General features: G+C 42.3%; 1 protein-coding gene across 2 annotated transcripts in view; it reads left to right on the forward strand.

Moving 5' to 3' along the window:
• Positions 1 to 24898, forward strand: part of MOB2 (MOB kinase activator 2) — a 109126-nt gene that overhangs the window by 82626 nt on the left and 1602 nt on the right. For both annotated transcript variants that reach the window (XM_036384590.2, XM_036384589.1), the window contains exons 2-4: positions 16190 to 16350; positions 17555 to 17648; positions 23794 to 23918. In XM_036384590.2, coding sequence (XP_036240483.1) covers positions 16190 to 16350; positions 17555 to 17648; positions 23794 to 23918 — 380 coding nt within the window. The remainder of the gene's footprint in view (positions 1 to 16189; positions 16351 to 17554; positions 17649 to 23793; positions 23919 to 24898) is intronic.

Here is a 24898-nt window from a genome sequence, read left to right on the forward strand (position 1 = left end):
AAAGTGTCACCTCCCCTTTAAATTAGTCACAGCATAGCTGGGAGGTCCCTTAACATGGTGTTTAATTAGGGCTGCTTAATTTAATTTCACTTCATATGTTTTTGAAATATGTTCATGTCATTTTTCCCCCTTTTCTGTAATGAATTGTGCTGTTATTTAGCCCATAATTAGAGAGGAAGAAAAACCTAAAATGGGTCCAGTTTTTCTGGTTTTTGTTATTTTGATTTCTTTGAGTTAGTGGTTCTTAAAAGACGTGGAAGGAGAGAGGGCAAAGAGTATAATGTCAAAACTTGCAATATTTTTCTATTTTTTAGCATTATTTCATTAATTGTGCGAGTTTCTTGTGGCACCATGGATTTCTGTCAGCTTCCTCACAGAGGTCTGCGTTTTACTGGCCTCAAGCAGCACAAGAGGAAAGAAGGCTCAGGTTCCTGGGATCTCTCCCATTTTTGGTCCCAGTGGGTAACAGAGCCAGCCTTAAGCATTTTTCAGAGCCACACGCTGCTGAGTTCAGGACAAAATGTTCACTGCCTGTGCCAGTGCCTGAGTCCTGGTGCAGATGCTCAGTGTGTTTGCAGTGCTGTGACACTTTGGGTCCTGTGCTGGCAGTTTTCAGAGGCTGTTCCCCATGCAGCTTCCTAGTCTGTGTGTTTCCTTTTAAGTCTCCAGAGGAACTGAGTCCCTCTGGAGTAGTTGACTTTTAATCAGGGATACAGTGGTAGGAAAGAGGAATGATGCAGGCTACGGAGTTGTAATGTCACTGTGTAACATCTTTTGATAAATTACAGTATGGTTTATATGTACACACTGTCCTGGAAGAGTGTGGAAATAGATAAGTTAAACATCCCCTTTCGCATAAGAGCCTCCCTTTTTACAGCATTGTACAGACATTGATTTGGATACCAACTAAAAATAAAACAACCAACCCCACTCTTTTTTGGGTAAGTGCTTTTCAAGAGTGTAGTTACTTGTCTTTAGTGATAGGGTGATAATGATTGTTTCATTTGGATAAATTAACAACTTTGAGTTGGCATTCTGGATGCTGCCATGTATTTTTATAGCCAGCACTCAAAAGCTTTTGAAAAATTAAATTCCTTCTCTATTTCTCAATTCATAGCAAGATGAAGTAGAAACCAGCTTGATTTTGACATTGTATTTTGGCTTTAGGTGATCATGCAAGGTTGTCTTGTTGTGTTCATGAACCGGGACATAGATGGGTAGGAGCAGAGAAGCTTCTCCTCTGCTGCCTGGACTCCCATGGCTGAAGACAGCTGTTGTCTGTGATGCTTGTGTGTATCAGCAGGACTAAAGCAAATATTTAGAAAATCAATCCTGTTTTATTCTAATTTAGGCAGAAACATTTTTCAATAATTTAGTCTGGTTCACAGTATTAGAAAGTAATTAGAAGAGCCTTGTTTAACACTAGCTAATCTGATTAATGCAAAAGCCTGGGACAGACAGAAGAGAAGGGAGGGAGGACAGTATAAAGGGAAAAGGGGCTTATAGGCAAAATGCTCTTCAGAGCCACGTTGGCTATTTTTATCCTGTTCTTTTTCTTTCTCCCTCCCACAATTTTCCATTGTACTGAAATAGTTCAAAATGTTTGGTTCAGGGCAACTGACATCACTAGTTGTCATGCTGTGTCCTGCTGAATATTTCTGTAACAGGAGCTGATTCCCCATACAATGATGGCATTTTGGGACTCTCAGCTGCTCAGAAAGGACTGGTGACACTGTGGGGCAGTAACATCTTGTGCTTTGGCAAGGGCTGACCAGGCAGGAGAGACTCTGGTGGTTCTTCTGTGTGAATGAGAGCATGGATGCGCTTGTGGAGATTGCTCTTTGAGGCGAGTGTCCTGTTCTTGGGACAGAGCTGGTGACAGGAGGCAGGCCTGGGTGGCATTGCCAGCCTGATAGGCTCATCTGGCTGGGATGTGCCTCCTGGAGGGGCAGCTCTCCCTGTGTGTGCTGGGTGTTCCCAGCATACACAGGTAGCAAAGTCTCTTCTGGCTGTAGGCACAAAACCTGTAGTGCTCTGCTTGATGTTCAGCCCTCTGGCAAGCTGTTGGATACCTCTGGCAAAGCTGTGCCATGACTGGGGCTCTTGCTGGAGCTCAGGACTTGGAGCTGTGCTCTGCAAAGATGCTGTGTCTCACAGGTGGGTCCAGCATGCCAGGCCCTCCTCTGGTTCTTTGGGATAATCCTTTGTGAAGCCTTGTGAACATTACTGAACCATGTACAGTGTGTTGCCTTAATGAAGAACTTGGTGTCTTTCTTCAGAGGTATTTACAGCATGGAGTTGTATTTAGGTTATGTGTTCCACATCCTGTGAAGTGATAGCCAGAGGGAGAGCACTGCTAAAATTCTCTCTGTTGAAACAACCCTCTAAGGTGTCTCCAGAGCTCGTACAGAAAGGGCTCCTGGCCAAGGTTTAATAGCATTTTCCTCTTGTTTAGAGGTAAAAGTATGCTAGCTTCTTTTTTTACTGAAGATGCCTCCTGGACACTTTACAAAGAATAGATTTGACTATATCCTCAAACTTGTGAAATTATTCACCCTTCTTTTATCTTGTTTTCTTGGTATGCATATAGAATTCATTCCAGATTTTAGCTGCTTGTTTCAGTCTGGAAGATTATTTAATTTCTATATGAGCAAAGTATGAGTGTGCAACATTCATCCTTCTGGGAGTTGACTGCAGTTCCTAGTTTGTCTCTTTTTTTCCTATGTTGCAATAGCCCATGTTTCTGGTGCTGCTCTTTATGGGAAAGTTGATCTATTTCACACAATTTCTGTCTGCTGTTCTCTGGGATCTCAAATGTCTGTGCACTCCAAGACCTTTACCAGGTAGGTTTTTAGGAGAAAAAAAGTCCTCTGTAGAAGAGCTTTTCTCTTGCCATTCTTGATTTTTTTTTTTTTAAGAGGTGTGGTGTTAGGAATGTGAGCTCCCATCGGTTGTCCTGTCTCTAAGATGGCTGAGGCAAAATCTATCTGTTCCTCTATTGTACTGTGACTGCACCAAAATTGAGTTTGTTAAAGTGTTATTTTGTTGAGGGGAATTTTTGAATTATTTTCTTAATCCCTGGTGCTGTGGGGTTCAACAGAATCTTAACTAAAACTTCAGCAAATTGCTGTCAAAGAAGAAAAGATGTTGCATTTCTTTTAAGAGCTGCCAGCACCTAGTCTTTGGAAGGAGGATTGGATATATGAATTAACCCTTTCTTCCAGCTTTCTGAAGAACAAACCTGCTGCTTTGAGTGAATGCATTAGCACATTGATTGAATCCATTAGCACAGAAGCCAGGTTGATTGAGTTGGTCAGAAAATTCTGCTCTGTTAATTTTTCAAGTTCTTTTCTGTCTGGTACAGAAATAAGTTTAGAAGTGCTTCTGCTCTGACAGCAGGAACACGTGGTAGCAGATGCTCCCCAGGTGAAAGGAACACTGTGGATGTCTGTGTGATTCCTTTTATTTTTATAAAAAGAAAAATCAGCAGTGAGTGCAGCTGTCCTCAGAAGGGCAGGTAGTGGCACAATATTAAAATTCTTAGCTTACTATCAGGAAAAAGTAGTCCTGGCACACACCCCAAAGTACATGGAGTAACTGAAGAAGGAAGGTTTGGGTCTCTTCATTGTTGGTTTATGTAACTCCTCACAGAGGTGGGATGATGTGAGGTGCACCTTGCTGGCTCCACTCACACCCAGCCAGGCAGATCTGCTCTTCAGGACAATGTGTCCACACATCCTAGGCTCAGAACAACACAGCCTTACAGGGAAGGTGCTGACTGTCAGCAGGATGCATTTAGCACAACAGGGAAAGGAAAATTCTGATAAAGAGGCTTTGCTGATTCCTTCTTTTACAGAGTCCCCAGTTTTGATGTGACTGATAAATTTCTTTAGAATCATGCAGGGAGAAGATAAAGCTTAGGTCTTGAGACCACATTGTGTGTGGGACAGAGGGGAAGCTCTATTATCTCAACTGAAATAGCTATTTCTGTTGCTTTGCAGCATAGAAAGGTTTTTTCATGTCTAGGTATATCATTCAAATCAGTACATTTCTAAATCCACACATAACCATCCCTTGCTTTGAGGAGTGGCTCTGAGTTGCAAAAGGCTGGGGCAGAAGTGTGGCTCCACGTTGGGTTTTGAGGAATGTCTCAGTGTTGGTCTCACTGCTATGAACTGATCAGTTGCAAGTCCCACATGAATGGTTAAAGATCCTTTTTGTCATTTGCTCATGCAGCCAAGGCAACAAAACAACTTTAGTATACAACTGTGCATCTAATTTTAGTATTTGTTTTTGAAAGCAACTAGTTTTCCTTAGCCAATTTCTTGGTTTAATTAAAAGACTGAATTTGTATTTTAACAGGTTCTTGGAGGTAACACTACGAATTTGGGTATATCTGTGGGTTTTTTCCTGGTTTCTGGTGGATCATTATATCTGTAAAGGTGTCTCCACTTGCTTTTCAGTCTCTTGTGCTGTATTTGGAAAAGTAATAAATTAAGATTGGGAATCACTGCTGTCCCACTAGCTAATTAACAGTGATCTAACTGTACCAGTAATTAAACCATTACCCATCCTAGTATTTTTTTCAATCAGTCATTCAAATGTTCTTTACTTTAACCTGTGAATCCACAGTTTGTGTTTTAAATAGATATTTGCCTTCCTCTGTTGTACAGAAAAGCTACAATGTGATGTTTTCTAAGAAATTCTGAAACAGCTGTGTGCTATTGTTGACAGAACTGAGCAGAGCATTGCATCATTCTGTCAAAAATCTTTAAAAATTAACTGCATGGTTACACTAGTGAAAGTTTGTACGTATCATTTGTTAATGGAAGTTACCTAGTTAAGATAATGCTTTGATTCCTTGTCCCACTGACTTCCTGAGCCTGTGAGGAGACACACAATTTATGCCTTCTATGGACTTCAATTTTTAAGTTTAGCAAGATAGTTCACACTAAAGCTGAAAGGCCCTGCTTCTCCTCACAGGCTCTGGTCTAAGACATGCCAGGAGAGATTGGATTTACCTGAACTGATTTGGGATTAAATTAAAGCCAAAATATTAACAAAAGGGGGAATTTTTTTTTTTATGTCTGCCATTGAGAAGTGACCTTGACCCATAATATTTTCTAGTGAATAAATTTCCTTCCTAATTAAAATGCTGTGGTTAATTTAAAGTGTAAGAGATGAGTTGTGGAGCTTGATACAGAGGATGAAAATTTTAGGTGGGGCTGCTTTTGTACACTCGTATTTCTTTGCCCAACCTGCTCAATAACTAATGAGTGCTAGGTGATTGAATTCCCCCCAGCTGCGTGTCTCAATGCAGCAAGATGCACATGTGTGTGCTAGTACACATGCTTTAACACTGAGGTGACAGGTGCAGGCATGCAAAATTGCTTATGAATACTGAAAACAAGTTAGGTTTTTTATTTTTTTCCCCCCATGCTGTGTATCCTAGTTTATACTGTGTACTGAAGTTCCTGCAAAGAAAGCTGAGGTGTTTGAAGTAGCTGTGTTGATGCATGTGATTCCATGTGCACTCTCAGCTGTGGTGTGCCCTAGCACATTTCTGTCTCATTAAACCACATTTTTTAGCTGGAAAGCAGACCGAGTTTATGTGAAGGTTTCAGCTGTTGAAGTCCTGCCTACTGTGTGATATAGGTGTTGTTTTCCAAGGTGGAACTGTAGCAGGAAGGCAGGTGCTGAACTTATTTTCAGTCTCTTCCCTACAGAAATAACTAACTTGTCCTTCTGATGCAAGACACCTTTTGTGCCTAAATCGTTGTAATTTCACATTGCAAGTATGAGACACTATATGCACCCATCTCCCAAAACACAGTATGTGGGTAAGCTTGACCTCCATATCTAACATGGTTTTGCAGTTGCAGGTTTTCTTTAGGCTACAGTGGTGCATGAAACTAGTCTGTATTGTCAGGTAATTTTTGGTTGTTGTCATACAAAGAGAGCTTGCAAGGCAAGATGGCAGTGAGGAAATGAAACCATTTTTTACAAAGGCAAACTTGTCTGCACCCTGGTACTCTCTGAGCAGAACGAGCTGTCTGCATTTGTATATCTTGGGCTGTATAGCAAGAAGTCTGATTGCTGAAGCCAGGTTGCCATGGTGAAATGATTCCCAGCAATTAAAGCACAGCTCCATCCTGAAAAGCAACTCTGTGCAAGCTATGTTGTGAAATCCTGCATTTACAAGGCCATGAGGTTTCCAAATCAAATTTGCTTGGTTTAGAAATAAAAAGGTGGCTTTGCAGTGTTCCAGCTCTACAAACCTCATCAGGGTTGGGACATAACAGTGCCTTCAGTGATTTATGTGCTCTGGTGGTGAACTCCCTCCCCACAAAGGTGCACCACAGGGTACTGGATGTGCTCATCTAGAGATAACACGGCTCTATCAGAGTAGCCAGGAGGAGCAGTTGCTGCCAAAACCTGAATTTAATAGTGACGTATAAGTCAGAATAACTCTGTGTTCCAATAGGAGATTAGAGGATAATAAATCACTGATTAAATTAATAAACATATCAGAAAAAACACAGGGAATAGATTTGTTAATTGAGAATTTTTTTTTTGTTTTATTACAGTGCATTAAGTTTTCCTTTCAATTTGGAGAGTTTAAAAACTTAAAAAGAGAGATAAAACTTTTTTTTCCAAAACTTGTTTTTCCTTGTTCTCTGCAGGTAGTATTTCTGGTCTCCAGAGTTTCAAATTGTCAAATTGAAAAAATACTGCTCTTAATATAATAACAAACCTGACAGATCTATATTTGTCTTCCTCAGAGTTAAAAAGATGTTTAAAGCCACTCCAAAACTTGCTTTCAAATCTTGGTGCAGATCACTTGTTCTCAAGGCCTCTGTGGGTGATCTTTACACTGCAGCACGTGTAACAACCAGGCTCTGCCATTGTCTGCTTTCAGTTGAGAGTAAATGTTCTCCTTTCCCTGTGTGTTTTAATTAGAGAAACATGAGGTATGTTGTAGATCTCTGCCTTGGACTGCAGTATTTTTTGTTTTAGAGAAGGAACTATTTATCTTTGCTGGTTTCCAAAGGTCCTTGGAGAACTAGCTGAGATGTAAACATTTCACATGTGCAGATACCTGTGCTGAAATGAATCCTGGCCCTGCTGTGTGGCTGCAGTATGGGAGGATATTTACCAGTGGAGGCTGCTGAGGAAGCATTTGTATTGCTTGAATTCTAATGGCATTTTTCCTCTAAGGGAGGCAAGGATACAGGAGCATCCTTATCTTGGTATTGTGTATGGGCCTGATGGGTTTGGAGTGTTTGCCTGGGGACTGAAATGAGCTGTGTGTTAACAAGACAAAGCCCAGACCACAGCTCCAGCCTGCATTTTCAGCTGATGAATGGCTGGGCAGAGATGTCCTAAAGAGTCAGCATGGATTGGCCTCTCCTGTCCCCACACCGGGGATTTGGGGTTTGCTCTCTTTCTGCTCAGTTTTGGCTTCCTTTCAGACAGATTACCAACTGGAGACTTAAAAAACAGCAAAAACAATAGCCACCACTCCATGTCATTCCCAGGCTCAGGACTTGGGCACCTCTGACTCAGTTCTCTGCTGTGTGGTTTGTTCTAAGCATTGAGTAAATTAATTGTTACAACACTTAGTCTATGACCTACTGAATCTCTGTTACCACAGACCTTATTTGGCTCCATGTAGAGATGTTGAAAGTAGGAAAAATTAGTCCTTTTTATTTCCTATTCCACAAATTACCAGAAATCTGGATTGTAGTAAATTGCTGAAGAAAAGAAACTTGCTGAGCCTTCGTGCTGGCACCTCCTGATTGGGATATGTGAGGGCTTTTTGCCACCAAGGTAAAAGAGAGCATTTCAAAATGAAGAACAACTGCATATTGCTTGGATAATTTTGTTCCTTCTAGTGAATTGTTTCATTTAAATGATATCACTGGCTCCTAGAAAAAAGTAATCTGTTTGTTTCCCATTGGACATGGCTTCCCTGGTGTCCCAGTTGTGTTATCTGGAGGGGAACCTGGAGAGGGCAAGGACTCTGCAGTCAGGAAGCTGGAAACCTCTGTTCAGTCTGGGGGAGGAGTTCTGGCAGGTAGGCCCAGGGAAGAAAGGGAGCTCCAGTGTTCCACCACAAGAATGCACTGTGCACATTTTTGTAGCATTAGCTGAGCTGCGGCATGCCTGGCCCTGCCTCTGCAGCCTTCTTCCCAGAGCTGCATTGGAGACAAGGTGGGGGACCCTGGGCACCAGCAGCCCCTGGGAGTTGCTGTGCCTCTGAGACACCTCTGTGGGCAAACACCCAGCTTGTGCTGGGAGATGATGCACCAGGGAGGTAAGAAGAATCATAGCTGTTTGGGATGGAAAAGACCCTTGAGGTCATTGAGTCTGCCATTAAACTGTATCCACACATCCTAAATACTTCCAGGGATGGTGACTCCACCAGTTCCCTGGGCAGCATGTTCCAGTGCCTGATAACTCTTTGTTGAAGAAATTTTTTCCTAATACACAGCCCTGAGGCCATTTCCTTTTGTCCTGTCCATTGTCACCTGGGAAAAGAGACCTTTTCTTGCTGCAGCCTCCTTCCAGGTAGTTGTAGAGAGTGGTGAGGTAGCCTGAGGCTCCTTTTCTCTTGGCCACACAACCCCAGCTCAGTCAGCTGTTCCCTGTAAGACCTGTGCTCCAGCCCCTTCACCAGTAGGTGGTGGGTGGGGAGTCCTACAGAAGGGCCTGATGTGCCAGACGTGGCATGGTGCAGGTGCCCCCTGTTCTTGCTTTTCCAGCAGCACCAGCTGGAGCTCAGTCTGGCCCTACAGAATGTTTTGGGCTTTCTGTTGAGAAGCAGCATTATGAAATAATGTTATGGCACTTGTCATCCTTAACATGCCTGCCATGCCTTGGCACCGACTGTTTACAGCAGAGCATCCGGAGGCCAAGCAAAGATTCCCTTTTAAGGCAAAGAGCCACTATGAGAATCCCAAAGAAAAAGTTTCCCTGGCATGTAGGGTACATTCTTCTTTCCTCCTCCTCTTAAATAAACTATTAGTAACTTTTAAAAACAGAACAAAAATGAAGAAGCAGGGCCAGAAATGCTGCCAAAGATGCTTTATGCTGTGCAGCCCCCTTAGACCTGTGCAGCAACCAAGCCCTGGAGCTGACCCAGGGCAGGAGAGGGGAAGAATGAAGCTGAGATCAGAGAGGTCTGTCAGAGACCTGTGGCAGGAGGAGATTGGAATGGAGACTGCAGTAAAAAGCTTGGTCTCCTTCCCTTCTGCAGCACTGGAGAAAAGCACTGTGCACAGCAATCTGAGAACAATTGCACTGAATGCTGCACTGGGATTTGGACTTGCTTTCCAATACCTTGCACAGCTTCCTTTCCCATGCTGATGTTCTTTTCTTTCCCAGTCCTGAATGTGGGTATGTACATCCAGGATTTGTGTTCTGGGTGTGCTGTCACGTGGCATTTCCAGCTGAAGACTAAGCAGTGATCTGGGTTAAAACAGGACATGGGATTGCAGAAAAACCTCCAGAGGTGCTAATCTTGTGCTGTTTCAAAGAAAGAGGGGAAATACAAACATCATCTCTAGCAGTGTTCTCAAAGAAAGGGCAGCTTGACTGATGTTTGAGGAAGCTGTTATTCCCCTTTTTGTGCATGCTGTACAAGTAAACAAAGACACTGAATTACCAAGAAGGGATTTAAGTTCTGTAGCCCTTCTAAGTTCTGTAGCCCTTCTAAGTTTCCAATTCTTGCCCTTAACTGAGGAGAAAAGGCAATGGGCTGCTGGGTAGGAAACTGGACAGCCTTCAAGAGTTTGTTCCTGACCCGTAAGAACTGGCGTAACCTGCTTCTTCATTGTTCTTGTCACTTGGACTCGTAAATTGCAGCTCATAAAACTGTTTCCTTCCTGCTATGAATGGGTTCAGGACTCCCGTGCTTACGCAGAATGTTTGTAACCAGAAATTAACTGATAATTTCTTTACAGTAAAGGGCCACGTAAAAAGCCTATAAAGGTAAAAAGTATATCTGTGAGCAGCTGACCTGGTTTACCTTACAAAGCTGTAGCCTTCTGTGCATGGCTGAAATCACTGTGTTTTTCCTTTCTGCAAAGGGAGTGCATTAGAGCAAGAGACCTTGAATATTGGAATTTTTTTGCCTTAATGTGTTTTACTCCCTCTTCTGTTCCTCTCACATCCCCTTTGACTCCCTAGCCAAAGAAGGGAAGAGGAGAGAAGCTAAAATGCAAACATCCAGTACACCTTTAATTCTGAATTCTAAGCCCTTATTCACTGGAAGAATAAAAACAGTGTTCATAAAGTTTGGCCTGAAGGGCACTGCTACAATGTTGTCTTACTGCCTCTCCAGTTTTGTCTTTTAAGAAGCTAACCCCTATCCTTAGAGTGCCAAAAAAGTGGGTTTTGGTAGGATTTCTTCACTTTATAACGCTTCATATAGTATGTGTGTTTTGAAACACACCACTTCAAAAAGACATTTTAAAATTGCATGATAAAAACTCAAAGGCCCAGATAGTTTGAGATATCAGCTAGTTCAGTGTGTAGAGTGTACTTGGAATATGGTGTTGCTGTTACAGACAGTAATCTATGTAAAATGTTCTAGTTGGGAGTGCACCATTTAAACCCTAAACTTTTCCAGATTGTGAACTATACAAATTGTAAAATGCAAGCCAAGTGACTAGAAAATAACCCCAAACCTTTGAGTGTTGTTTTTAATATAATTTTATAATATTTCTGTGGGCATCTTTGGTTTTGATGTTCCTTAAAACAGTTTTTTTTCTTTTTGTGTCATTTTTTGCGTGCATTGCTGTGGACTGCAGGGCTGTACTCTCACCAACACTAATGGAATATGTCACAGCTGGATTGGCAGCAGTGGAGACTTGCCCTCTTCTGAATTTGTGGGAATTGCTAGGATTATAGCAGTTAACCTTGTGTAAGGCATAGGGTCAGTCGCTAAAAAAAGCCCACAAAATCCCACCACATTAATCACAAAATATGTGTCTTGTCCTATAAGGTTCTTGATCCATGGTGATTTTCATCCTCACAGACTTGAGATGGCTTGTGAGTTTTGAAGTTTGTAAACAGAGACAGATTTGCCATGTGAGGCCTGTCAGACCTGTTCTGTAAATTTTCCAATGGAAATTGGAGTGTTTGAGATTTGGTTGGAATCTGAAACTGGTGCATGTTCCAGAGGGAGTGATGGGAGTTTTACCTGCAGCTCTGGTCATCACCACTATAGACTTTTAAAATAACTTCTTTAACTTTCTAAAGTTACTCTTACTTCTATTTTAATATGCCAGATTAAAATGAGAAAACCCACTGCTAACATTTCCTTCCATAAGGAAAAGTAAACAGCCATTCATCCCAAGAACAGTTAGTTTGGTGTGGAGGATGGGGAAGGGGGATCAAGGTATCATCAGTTGTCCTTGGAGAGATTTCAGTTTCAGATGCAACGTGAGAAGCTGCACAGCTTGCTGGGGACAGCAAGAAATTATTTTAGCTGTGCTGGTTTGCTCTGGAAAAAAGGAATCCTGAACTGGTAGAGATCATCTAAAATAACATGGTCAGTTTAGGGAAGTTTGGCATTTAATAAATCATTAGTCTTCCCTCTGTATGATCAACCTGGATGCCTGGTACAATTCTGAAGTGAGCTACATCAGGTTATGAAGCACATCCACACTGGGATGTGGAGGCATTGAGTCCTGGTCCTTCTTCAGCTAAATCAGATTGCTTCATGTGTGCTTCTTTCCAAACAAACCATGTTGGTTTACACTGAAGCACATCTTTAGTATTTGTACCATGAATCAGCTTTGAACCTTACAGACAGAGTCTGCTCTGAAATGGGAATAACACTCCTCAGAATGGTATTAAAACTAAACCTCGATGGTGTTTTGAAGATGCTGTGAAGTACAGGGTTTTTTTAAACCAAGAAATTACTGAGCATCTGATCAAGAAGGAAATGACAGAGAAAGATAAGAGGAGGATCATTAATAACTGACAGGGGATAAGAAAGCAAGTTGGGAAATGGGCAATTTTCTTTGATCTTAACAAAGCAGTTAGACTGGGGAAAAAATCATCAGTGGGGCTGTCACTTGGTGGAGTGTCTTCTACCTCTCTTTCTCCAGTGAAATCCAGGCAAACTTGCAGCTCATGTGTGTTCTGGCTGGACACAAGGCTGAGTGTGGCAGCCCTGCTAGAAGCATTAGTGTTGTACAGTCTTGGCCTGGTGCCAGTTTGCTGAACCTTCTTCTAAGATTTCAGGCAAGCCATCTCTCTTCTGCCATTTCCCATCACTTTTCCCTCTCTGAAATTTATTTTTGGGTGTGACTTGGCCTGTGGCATCACATTGAATTGAGTGCCTAAAACCAGAGGCAGACCTAGCCCGGGAATTGTCTGTGGAATTAGTTTGTACTCTGGTTTGCCTGTCAGTAAAAACTGTGGAGTGCTGTCTCTTTGGGTTCCCTAAAGATATTTCTATCCTTAGGTAGCATTTAAGTACTCTTAGACAGGACTTGTGGACAGCTGTAATCCACCAAACTGCTGCTTAACAGCTACTTCTGCAGCTGCTTGGGTGATACAGTTGATGTGGCATGGACATGTTAAGACAAATTTAGCAGAATTCTCTAATTTTTGAAGAAAGACTCATGTAAACTTTAATCAGGACTTGAAGTGCCTATAGCTGTGTTTGGAAAATTCTGCTCTTTTTGTGGTCTTAGATGACACTTAGTTATGTTTTCCAATAAACAGTCATTTGCAGGTGATGAATTTTGATGTTTCCTAAAGAGAACAGTAAAACTACTGTTCTTGACATTTTTTTTATTTGTGTACTTTAAACATAAAATGAAAAATTAAGGCATCTTGAATGAGAAGAGCGCGCAAAAAGGAGGTAATGGATGTTCACACTGTGCCTTTGGAGTTGAGTCCAGCTGGTGTTTTCTTAAGAGGTTTTTGAAACAGCAGTGAGCTTGGATGTAGGCCTGAGCTGAGGGAAGGAAGCTTATTCCTGAACTTTGCACTATTTGGTAATCCTGGTGGTTGGGAACCAGCTTTGGTTTATGTGGAATATGGAAGTATTCTTGGTTGATTCTTAATCATATGTAATTGTATTTCTAAAACAGGGTTTTTTTCATACTGCTCTATGCTCCAACCTTGTAAGTTTAAAAAGAAAATACTTTACATTATGGGCTGGTATTGATAGTTCCCAAACTAAAGCTACAGTTTTACAGCCTAGATTGAGCATGACTCAATTAATTTGAGTAAGTCACTAGAACCTAAGTTCTGCCTAATTGGAGAGGGATACATGCCCCAGTTCAAAATGACATTTTTAAGGCTAGATTTATTTTTTTTTTTGTCAGTTTGTACTTACAGTGCTGGGGCCATGTAGTGTCCCAACTGCACTGCATGCAGGTCATGGAAATGCGCTGGTGTAAACAATTGCTGTGGTCTTGCTGTGGTCTCAGAAGCTGCAAAAGGTTAACAAGATGTTTGTGCTGCACAGGGCAATTTGACAGTCAGGTTTCAGTGGTGTGAATAAATCCTATAATAGCGGTGATTCTGGGTATTTTGCAGGTTCTGTGGTGATACCCAAGAGGTTTTTTATAAAACTAGCCAAAGCTTTGGATAGGGGCAGAGCATGGGATTCTTCAGAAAGCTTTTGTTTGAAGTGCTTCAGTTCCAGAACAAGGCAGTTGTGGAAAGACTTACACAATCTATTTAAATAAAGACTCCAAGTGGCTGCGTGTACTGATCCAATAGAGAATTGACATTTGTGTGAAAATGAGAGGCTTTGGATTCTGCCAAAGGACAGTGTAATGTTGTTTGCAGCAGCAAACTTGTGAAATATATTTAGTGTTGAATTTTTGTTTATTCTCTTGAAATGGGGAAGAGATGCTGCAGTGAGGATGAGGCACACCCCACCCATTCCCATGTGATGGAAGGCTTGCCTCAGTCTCGTGTGTCTTTCTTCCTTCTGTGGTTTCCCTCCACAGCCTGACTCTGACAGACTGTCTTTGACCTCTTTGTCTCTCTCTTCCCTCCTCCTCCTCACAGAAGACTGCTCTTAGCTGATGTGGCACAGCCCTAACCTGGGGCCCTTGGTTTAATTATGAACTACAGCAAAGACAGAAACTCTATCCAAACTACTTCTCACTGATAACTTTTTTCCCCGAGTGTGGTTAATGCGGTTTGTCAAACCAGTCTCAGAAGCTGAAGGTATTTTCTGCATGACTGTTACTAGAACTATAATTTAACTAAAAAAAATCAATTTATCCTTGAAGGCCAGAATCCTGGCCCCCTCCCTCCCCAGCCAAATGAAACCCAGAAACCACTAAATGTAGCAAATGCAAGGGTTTGAAGACAGAAATAGTCTGACAAGCAGGAACTGTTATCTAACCGAGTAACCCCTCTGTATTAAGAGCCTTGCACTGAGGAACAACTGATTCTCATGTCCTAAAACATCCCTTGTAGAGCAGCTATGAGAATTAATCCTTTAGTTTGGTTTCATTCTGTCTTTGTATTCTTTAGAAAGATGTTCCATGTTGTATTATTTAAAAAGATGTCACAGGCATCCCCTCTTAAACTATGAAGCCCACCTTTCTCATTAACATTGGAATGAAAGTGTGACCATCTGTTCCCTGCCAGACACCTGCAGTGCTTTCTGCACATCTCTGTAAATGCATCATGAGGCTGTAAGGGTATATTGTGCTGCTGTCACCAAGCTTTCCTCATGGTGGCCTTTCTGACATCCCTCTAGTCTTAATTTACAGTTTAGAGAGACGTGTGACAAGACTCAACACAAGTTTAAGCCAGTGAGCACTGGCAGTGCTGGTGACCAAAGTTAAAGTGCTGCTTTCCTGTGGAAGGCACGGCTCAGTCTCTGCCTGCTTCAGAAGGGATTATGTGGATGATGAATCTTTTTGAAGATGGGTTTAATAAACAGATCAGTAAAGAGGCCATGAAGAGAGAAAACTGAGTGATCATATTTCCTTTAAGAACAGCACTGAGACTTCAAACACCATTCCAGGAAAGATGTGTATCACATCCTCACAGCAAAAATTAAGCCTGCATGTATCTCAGACAGGAACACAGCTGGAAGATTATTTAAGTGTGTTAAGAGCCAAAATGTGAGGTCTGTTTCCTTTGGATGAGATCTCAATGAGTTTTGACAGCAAACTTAATGCAGTCATCTGCAAAGGTGGGCTTGTCTTGATTTTACAGATCCTTAAAAATCACTTCAATGAAGACAGCCTGACATTAAAAAAGAACTGGCGTTTCTTCCTTATTTTTACATTATAATGGAAGCAAGTATTGTCCTATGATTGTGCCTCACCATTAAATAGCTCTTCCATCTCTGCTTAGGTGGATTTTTTTAACTGTAGGAACGCATGGATGTTTGATCACATAGCCTAATAGACCACAGTGCTTGACCCACTGTCCTTCCTACCAAATCCCTATTCCAGGGTTGGGTTGAGAGTCTATTTAAAAAACAAGTGAGAGGAGCACTAGTGATTACAGCAAACACTTTACAGATGAGAGATGAGAAGTCACAATATGCCATGGAGATAAATGTCTTGTATGGCATGTGGTTTCTGTGCTTTTATAAGTCCAAATGGGAGGTTATTTCATAAATGCATTCGGTTTCCAAGGGTTTTCAGAAAAACATGAACTCAGCTCTTTCTGTCCCAGGTAACCCTAGAATTGACAAAACAGGTAGTTTTGTGCTTATCACTGCTTTTAGCTGGAGTCACAGATGTTCACTTAAGAAGGCTTCTGATAGGGCTGGAGAGCAGGTAATGCTGTAGGCTCTGAAGGAGCAGCACCAGCTTTTCCAGCTGTCTTCTTGCAGGGGCCAGATTTGTTGTTTCTCAGACTCCTGTTCTGCAGGTGAGCAGGAACTGCCCATGTGAGCACCAACGCAGCAGGTTGTTGGTGCTCACATGGGCTCCTGCAGGCACAGAGCTTGTCACCACTGTTCACAGGCCTGAGGAGAGACCAGTGCTCTCCCAGGAGTTTGCAATCTCATCTGGCCAAAGGGCAGGGGAGATGGAGCAGCAAAATGAAGCTGCTGGTGAAGGGAATGCAGGAGGAGCAGTGTAAAGGCAAATGCAGGAGTTTGGATGAACCAGCTGCTTTCAGGTTTCTATAGCTGTTCAACAGTAGAACTAACCCCACTTCTCTCTTTTTTAATCTTTTGCAGGAAGTCCAAGGGAAAGCCAAATGGTAAGAAGCCAGCACCAGAAGAGAAGAAACTTTACCTAGAGCCAGAATACACAAAATCCAGAATTACCGACTTCGAATTTAAGGAACTAGTGATGTTACCACGGGAAATAGACCTCAATGAGTGGCTTGCCAGCAACAGTGAGTATTATGTTCATACAGCTCTGAGCTTGCTGTCCATCCTCAAGAGGCCATTCATTCACTCTTTTTGCTGTTTTCAGTGCTTAGAGAAACACTCAGTGACTATTTATGCTTACTGTGTAATGCATGTCATTATACCTTGAGTGGTAATTAAGCTGTCTCATGCACAGCCCAGCTGTGCTCAGCAGCATGAAAGCCTTGATGCATTTCCTCCTTCCAGCCTCCTCCCTGTGGCACTGAGGGCACTGCAGTTTTGGATGCTCTTTGCAGAACCATCAAGATCCCCGTTGACTGCTTGCTAAACTGGCTGGTTCTGCATGTTTCTAACTTCAGCTACTGATCTTCCAGAAGCATTGTAAAAATGGAGTTTCTAAAGACTTGTATGTAAAGCAACTTAGGCCTAAAGCCTAAAGTTGTGAAGTCTTTTGGTCAGATTTTTTCCTCCCCACTCCTTCCAAATCTTGGTTGAATTATATTCAACAGTAGACAGGCTGAAATTCAGAGTTGTGACCAGCTACTGTGACTGAATGCTGTCCCTGTGCACTTCAGCCCTGACCTGCTGTACTTTGGTGGGCTGCTACTGCCTGTCCTCACCTGCATCTGTGGCCCACTTTTGTTTATGTTTTCAACAGTGTGTGGTAGAAGCAAGAAACTGCTTTAAACTGCACACTAGGAAAGTTTATAGACACTCATTAAGAAAAAGTGAGATTCCCCATGAGAAGTATTAAGAAGTTAAATTATCTCAGGAGATTTTTAAAAAGTAGAAGTGTACTAGGTTTCATGCTGCTTGTTTTTACAAGGAGACATGTTTTGGAAACTAATAGTGCTGTTTTCTAGCCACTGTAGATTTTAAGTCTGACTTCAAAAGAATGTAGCAAATTGTTTGCCTTCAGCTTATAGCAGAGTATTCTACTGTAAAGGTGAGGCTGATGACGGAGACACTTTCCAGTCTTGCTGCTTTGTGAGTAATAAGAGCTAATGCATCATGGTGCTTTCATCTTAAATCAAAACAAGAGCTTTCATTCTGTGTACCTCTTTGTTTTGCAGTTCATCATTAGGCTCATTTAGCTAAATCATGTTTAAATTTGTATGCAAGCTCAAGACTGAGGTTGTTTCACTTGCTGTATTTAAATAATTGTCTGGAGGATAACCAGTGTTTGAATGTATTTTACTTCTGAATTTCTTTACTTTGTTTATTTTTCAGCAACAACTTTCTTCCATCACATCAACTTACAGTATAGTACAATCTCAGAATTCTGTACAGGAGAGTCATGTCAGACCATGGCAGTGTGCAATACGTAAGTCAGTATTTTCGTTTGTTACACATGCAAGGTTTCCATGTCTTCAGAGTCTCCTGGGGGAGGATATTGGTATTGGATGGCACCGGGCAAGTGTTTTACAGCAGGTCTCTACTTGTTGAGAATGTGTCAGCTGTGCATCCTCTTCTCTCCCTCCAGCAGGGAGGTGTGATGGAAATCTGTTTTTGTGGAGGACTAGGAGGAGGAGAATCTCTGAGTGCTCTAAGCTGGCTTTATAAGGTCAGATCAGAGAGGCAAATGACCACGTGTGTGCTTGGGGGAGAGGGAAAGGAGGGTGTTCAGGAAACTTCTTTGTCTGACCATGCAGGAGCCACTGTGGCAGTCAGTCATGAGCTGGGATCAAAGCCCCTTCACAGCTACACACTCACTCCACACTCAGACCAGCTTTTCTCACTGGCTTGACCCAGGTTTTCCATAGCAGAGTCTCGGATATCCAGATCCTTAAAATTAACTTGGTACAGTAACTAAATAACCTCATAACAGCTCAATCCAGTGCCTCCAGGGAGGGGCCCCAAACAAAGGGAATTCTGGGCCTTTATAGTCTCACAGTTGAAAAAGCCTGAGTGAGTCTTGGGGTTGTCAGCTCCTGCTGTGTCTCTGAGTGTCACCTGGCTGGGTCACAGGTCCCCATGTCCTTTGCTGTGCCCCTGCCATGCAGAGCTCAGCCCTGAGCCTGCAGTGCAGCTGTACCTGCACAGAGTGTGCTCCTGAGCAAGGGCAGGGCAGGACTGTCTGTACTGGTCACAGTGCTGGGTTCCAGGGAAGGCAGGGCAGGAGAGGTGAGTTGTGAAAACCTCAGAGGGTGCTTCTGAGAGCTGGAATGCTGACACAGCTCCAGGCTGCTGGTGGATAACCTCTAGCCTGACGTGAGCCACAGGCTCTCTGCCTGAGCCCCTGGGCACAGAGGACACAAGTGCCAGCTTTGCAACAGTAAGGAAAACTTTCGGTTTGGCATTTTTCCGCCTCTAGAACTTAGAAGACTTTAACATGGACTAGCAGTTAGTTCTGGAAGAAAGCTTTGTAGTGTTACTGGACAGTGTGAATAGCAGAAAAGTTACAATAAACTTCTGCTCCTGATGAGCACAGTCCAACATGGTGGAATATGAGATCTAGTCAAGTATGAATATGCCTGTTGTGTTTTGGGTTTTTTTCCCTCCAACATGTGTTGATAGTCCTTTTCTTCCCCCCTCTTGCATTTCCTGGGATTAATTTACTTGAGATGGATTTTAAAAGAGATGACTGGACAGTAATGTCACAGTACATCAAACAACATCCCAGGGAATGTATGCAACAGAACCTCTATTTTGTATCTCTGACAATCATTACATAATTCTTAGAAGGAAAGCCTTGCTTAATGCACTGGTCTATCTTGTAGACTTGAAATTAATATCAGGGGCTTTCTTTGAGAGCACTTAAAAGCATGCAAAGTGTATGGAGGGTATTTTTGCATGTAGAAGGAATGATAACTGTGTCAGAGAGTTAAAGGCCATACTAGAGACTTTGAAAGCAAGCTGGAAGAGAAGGTAATAAATTTCTGTTGGACCCAGATTTTATCAAAAGGAGACAGCCTGTCTCTAAATAAGAAATGGTGAGCAGTAAGATGAGTGTTTTGTTGATTCTTGTTCCCAAGCGTGCTCATGTTTAAATTCCTGATGTAGCACTGGCAGTCCCAAGCATAGAGTTCAGCTGTTTATCCCCTTGGCTGGTGGGAAATAGTGGCTAAAAGGAGGTGGTGATTGGGAACCTCCATTAGTGTTGCTCCATTCTGCTCTAGTGAGCCTTTAACAAGAGTTTTCTGTAAGCACCTTGTGCTGCAGAATAAAGAGAGGAAGTGCCTGTAGGCAACTGCAGCTGTAGCCTGTATTTTTAGTGGTAGGGACTGATAGCAGAATGTTCCTATCCTTTGTTTTGGAAAACTGAAAAATTGTGCTATTTGGAAATAACAGGAAGCATGTCTGCACTTGGGTGAAGCACTTGAAATGGCTTGTGTGTAGCTAAATCATAACAACCTCAGTACCTTCCTGTACTTGGGGGCAGATGGCTGATTCACATCTGCAAACGGGAGGCTGCTTGCTTCTAGCAAATGTGTGGGTCTGTGAAAAAGCCACCAAGGTGAGATCAGCTGCCTACACACCTCAGCACAGTTCGGCTCTGTGGGCCCCTTTCATAACTCTGTTCTCCAAATCCTGATCTTTTTGTTCTGCCTTTTCTAGCTCTGGTTAGCTGAGGATGTGCTTGTTGTGTTGGAGGAGCACCGGTTGCTGTGGCTTATTGTGCCTTGGACCTGTCTCCAGTGTTTAAAGAGAGACACCTGAACACTGGTGTCAGTTGCTGATTAACCTGATGGACACTCCAGGCTTAGCCCTCTGTGGCTGTGATCTGTTTGTTGCTTTCCTTTGGAATAAAATAGCATCTGGCTATGTAAGATTGCCATAGAATTACAGTAGCTTGGAATTTAGGTGCAGTTTGCCATTGTTTCCCTTGCCGATTTCTTGGGTAGTTCCATATGAAAGTCTTCATTCTGTTCCACTTCTGTATTTTCCCTGCTGAGTACTTTACTATACATTTTGGATCACATCATTCTGGTCATGCCTAAGAAAGGCTTTTTTTATTTATGGTTGAGGTGTTCAAGTAACTACTAAGAACTGGTTGCTTGTCAAGTTACTTGACATTCAGATTGCACTGCAAGTACCCAATCCTAAATTTAAAGTATTTGCTGGCACAATAAGCACTGGTTGAAGTTAAATATTTGAGGTAAGGTTTTAACATCTGAGAGAAGCTGCAGCCAAGTGACAAACTGCAGACAGATGCAGCTTTCAGCCCTCTGTCAGATACATGAGATAGCACAGCCATCTGCACACAGCAAGGAGGAGAATTTCTGCTTACGGTCACTAGGAGACATCTGACCAAAACTTAGTCTCAGTGTAGAACAGATGGAAGCATTTGCTGGCAAGGTGGGATAATGCCAAGAGAAATACCATGATGGCCAGTTATCCTCAAACTTTAATGAGGGTGAATGAATACAACTTTGAGAATTACTTAATATTGCTCATTAATGTGTTTATCACATGTTGTAAAGCAGGTACTATATTTTAACATGGTATTTACTATTAAAATTTAGTATGCTTTATAGCTTATTATTACACAAACCAGCTTTAAAGCACCCTGAGCTATAAATTGGTTTTCTAGCTGACATTTAGGTAAAACTCCTCAAAGTGCTGCAGTGAGTGTAATAAATAAGAGCTTGTGTAAGTGCTGTACTTAAAAGGATAAGTCTACAAAACTCCTGAGGCAGAAATGAAGAATGAATGCAAACTTTCAGGAAGCCCACCTTGCAAAATGTTTTTGTCCAGTGAAATCCCTTAATTGTAATGCTTATCACTCTTTTTTTCTAATCTTAGTCTCCTTTCTCATGCTTATCTTGCCCTTAGTGTCTCTGCATAGGGAGAGGATTTCCTTCTAGAGTGCTTAATTAAAATTTGTAAGTTTTACATTTCCCTAGCTATATGATTTTACATGATGCCTCCTTTCTCTTCTCTGCCATCCAAACACTGCTTAGCCCCTGTGAAGCCATCAGAGCTGTTCCAGCTGCTCACAAGCACTATACTCCTGCCTCTGGCTTTCTATCCTGCTTTCTTCGTGTTGCCTGTTTTTTGGTATTTCTACCAGGACGGTCTCTCCTCCTTTTCCAGGGAAAATAATTCCCACTGTATATGCTTTTCCCTCCTTCCAAAAGCCTTTCTTGTATATTGGTGTAACTCCTGTTCTGCCTTGGGTTCTGTGTCATCAACACCAGCCCAGAATGTTTTAGAGGAAAAAGGATAAAGCACATAGATATATTAAGATGCAGTATTGTGATTTCATTTGTGATTTCACATGTGTTATGCTTCATTATTTGCATCACAGGCTTTTTTCTCGGGTAAACCCATAGTCGTTTCTCCCTGGGATTTAGAATGGAGCTGCAGATTCCTCATAGTCTCCATACTAGGGAGATTTAAATCTGCAGTTTTTGAAAAGTGCCCTTAAGTCTCATCCTCCTGTCCTTTCTGCTTCCTATCCATTCCCTAATATGGGACTGTGCTGTCACAGTGCCAGTGGTGGAATGCAATTAGGCTTCTGTGCCCAAGTGAGCCCTTGCATGGCCCCAGAGCGCTGCTGTCCTGTTCATGGAGATAACTGCAGCGTGGGTGGAAGCCATGGACCAGGTGCGAGATGTTCATGGCACGTCAGGGGCTCCCTCCTCTCTTCCCACGAGAGCTGGGAAATCTGTTCAACAGGCACCTGGAACATGAGGAAAACACATGACTCTAATCAACAGACAGTCCTTGTAGTTATCCCCTTACTGTTAATGATTCTTCTGTTTAATTCCAGTTTGGCATAATAATTTCCTAATTTTCAAGGAAAGGCAGGAAGGCTGGGCAGTGGGATGCTAGAGCAGATTTATTCACTTACGTGAGAATATAAGTGAACTTGTACAGTTGCCAAATTGTTTCTTTTGACTAAAATCCAATTATCAACACTCAGTTTTGCACCCAAGGGCAGCTCTAAACTGTGCTTTCTGTCTTGCAGTTGAGGATTCCTGCAGCATGAGAGAACTACTGGGGTAGAACAGTGCAACCTGCCTCTGCTCCTGGTGACAAGCACTGTCTTAAGACCCAGAATAAGGCAGAATTGCCTGAGTCTGTCTCTCTCTACAGGAGTAGGCAAACAAGGTTGTGTTGGTGCACCGCATTGTGTAATTCCTTAGAGGTGGATTGTACAAAGGAAGTGAGCAGTGGTGAAGAGCACAGTCTGTGCCTAAGGGCCCAAGTGCTGGGTTTGATGCCTGACATAGCTCTGAAAAGAACTTTTGACTCCTACTGTTTTCACCCACTCACCTTTTTACTCAATTTTGCAGTCAATCCTTTTCTCTCTAGTAAAGGACAGAGTGACCAAATACTACATAGTGAAAAGGAGCTGAAAGAAAAATTCTAAAACCTTAATGTTTTCAGAACTACTTTGTAGTTACCTTTCCTAACTTGAACTCCTCTACTTATTTCTGCAGCTTCCTCTTGTTTTCTTGTGGCTTGGGGCATGAACAGTAAGAGTGTCATTGGGGAAGACCAGTACAATGGATTTCTTACCAGCCCTATCATGATATAGGACTGTGTCTTGAGCTTAGACTTTCTGAAGAAAGTTCATAAACTGGAACTCAGGGCTCTTCTAATGTGACATAGGAATAAAAACTTGAAAAGTGTTTTTCTGAATTCTTTATCTGTAAAACATTTCTCTATGTCTGCCTAATCAAGTGGGTAGCTGCTCTCAGTAGCAGTTAGAGATGCTTTAATTAACCATGACTTTTTCTTAAAAAGGAACAAACATTTAGTTGTTTTGTAGCCTTCAGATTGTGTGTTAGCTGAAGGATGGCTGCAGTTAATCAAAATTATTATGGCTAACTGATTGAATTATGGTTGCTTTTGGAGAGCTAGTATCTCCTGGTAAGATGCAACAGGAATATTCACTGGTGGCAGAATCACATGTAAATTCAGGTGTTTGTGGGAGTCTGTAACTGGAACCTAAGGAGCAGAGTTCACTGCTGGGATGGATGTGCAGAAGGGGCCCCAAAACTTCCCCCGGGATTGCATTTTGGAACACCTGAAATCACTGCCAGTGCTAGAGAGCCCCTGGCTGGGAAAGGTGGTGCTCTGGAGCCACCGTCTGACTGTTTCACAGTATTGCAGTACAGAACTAATTTATGCTCTCTGACGTTAAGCATCAGAAGTTCATCAGTTTGTCACTATGCAATGTTGTTGCCCCTTAAATATAGTTCAGTAATGCTTTCCTGTACACTTCTACAGACCGTATGTAAACCTGTCATGGATAGGGAATTATCAGCCCCTCAGCAGAACTCCTCCCCTTGCAGTCTTGTCAGCGAGGCTTTCTGTGCTTGGTGCTGCCACCTGCACTCTGGCCTAGACTGATAGGGAGAGACAAAATCGGCCAGCACAAGTTCAAGTTCTTTGATGCACAAAGAAGTGAGTCTGTTCTGTAGCAGCTATTGTTTTGTGTTACTTGGACAGAGCCCCTTGGAGGAGTAGCTGAGGAGCAGAGTGTGGTGTGGTGACCCTGTCCCTTCTCTCCACAGACAGTACTACTGGTATGATGAGCGGGGAAAGAAGATCAAGTGCACTGCTCCTCAGTACGTTGACTTCGTCATGAGTTCAGTGCAGAAACTAGTGACAGATGAGGATGTCTTTCCAACAAAATACGGTATGGCTGCTGCCTGGGGCTCTTTGGGGTGCCATCAGTCAGCTGACAGTTGGCATTTGTCTCTGAATAACAGACAGCTTTCTCACTTTGGTCTGATGGGTTTTAGTTTGGTTTCTTTTGTAGTTTTGGTTGGTTGGGTTTTTTTTTAAGGAAGATTATAACTTTGGTTGATGGTTGCAGTAAAAGAAGACTTACCCTCTTCATGTGTGAACTAGGGTGAAAGTCTCACAAACCTGACCCCTCGGCCTATATCTCATCATCAGCACCTCTTTTTCTTCAGGCATTTTGAGATGATCTAGCCTGGATTATAGAGGATAAAATTCTGAAAACAGTCAGCATTTGTGTGTTCAATACAGTTTGTTGATAGCAAACTTCAACCTTTGTGTGCCTTTACTATTTCCATTAGAGCCTCAATGCATTAAGAAATGTGGGTAATAAATTGGATTGCAGCAATGTGGCTTGCTTTCTTTGCCCAAGGCTCTGCATTGTCTCTCATAGTGTTTGCAGTCTCCTTTTCCATACAAAGATTAAATAAGAATGTGATTTTTAAAGCTGAAAAGCAATAGCAAAGTAATTTTATCTCAAATTTGTATCCTAACAAGATTGCTACATGCAATGCCTTTGGTTAAGGGGAAGAAAATAGAAACTCGAAGCTATTGTAGGTGGGCTTAATCAGAACTAAAAGCAGCTGGCTTCATGAGCCACTTGAAGAGGTAATTGGGAAACTAGGACATTACAATATAGAAAACATTAGGCCAGCAGCCTTTGCTTACAAAGGAGGTAGTTTCTTTCCCCTTTGATAGAATATCAGCATGTTCAAGGGAACATGTTATATAAAGTTATGTACTAACTGCCGCACACCACCACGGTCCATGTACCTTGGCTTCCATTTTAGGATCTCTGAACTGGTGTTCCAGGGGAAAATCCACTCTTGGACAAACTAGATAAGGACACAGAAGAACCTCTCATTTTTACAGCCT

The sequence above is a fragment of the Molothrus ater genome, chromosome 6, assembly GCF_012460135.2.
Source record: "Molothrus ater isolate BHLD 08-10-18 breed brown headed cowbird chromosome 6, BPBGC_Mater_1.1, whole genome shotgun sequence".
In the NCBI taxonomy this organism is placed as follows: Eukaryota; Metazoa; Chordata; class Aves; order Passeriformes; family Icteridae; genus Molothrus; species Molothrus ater.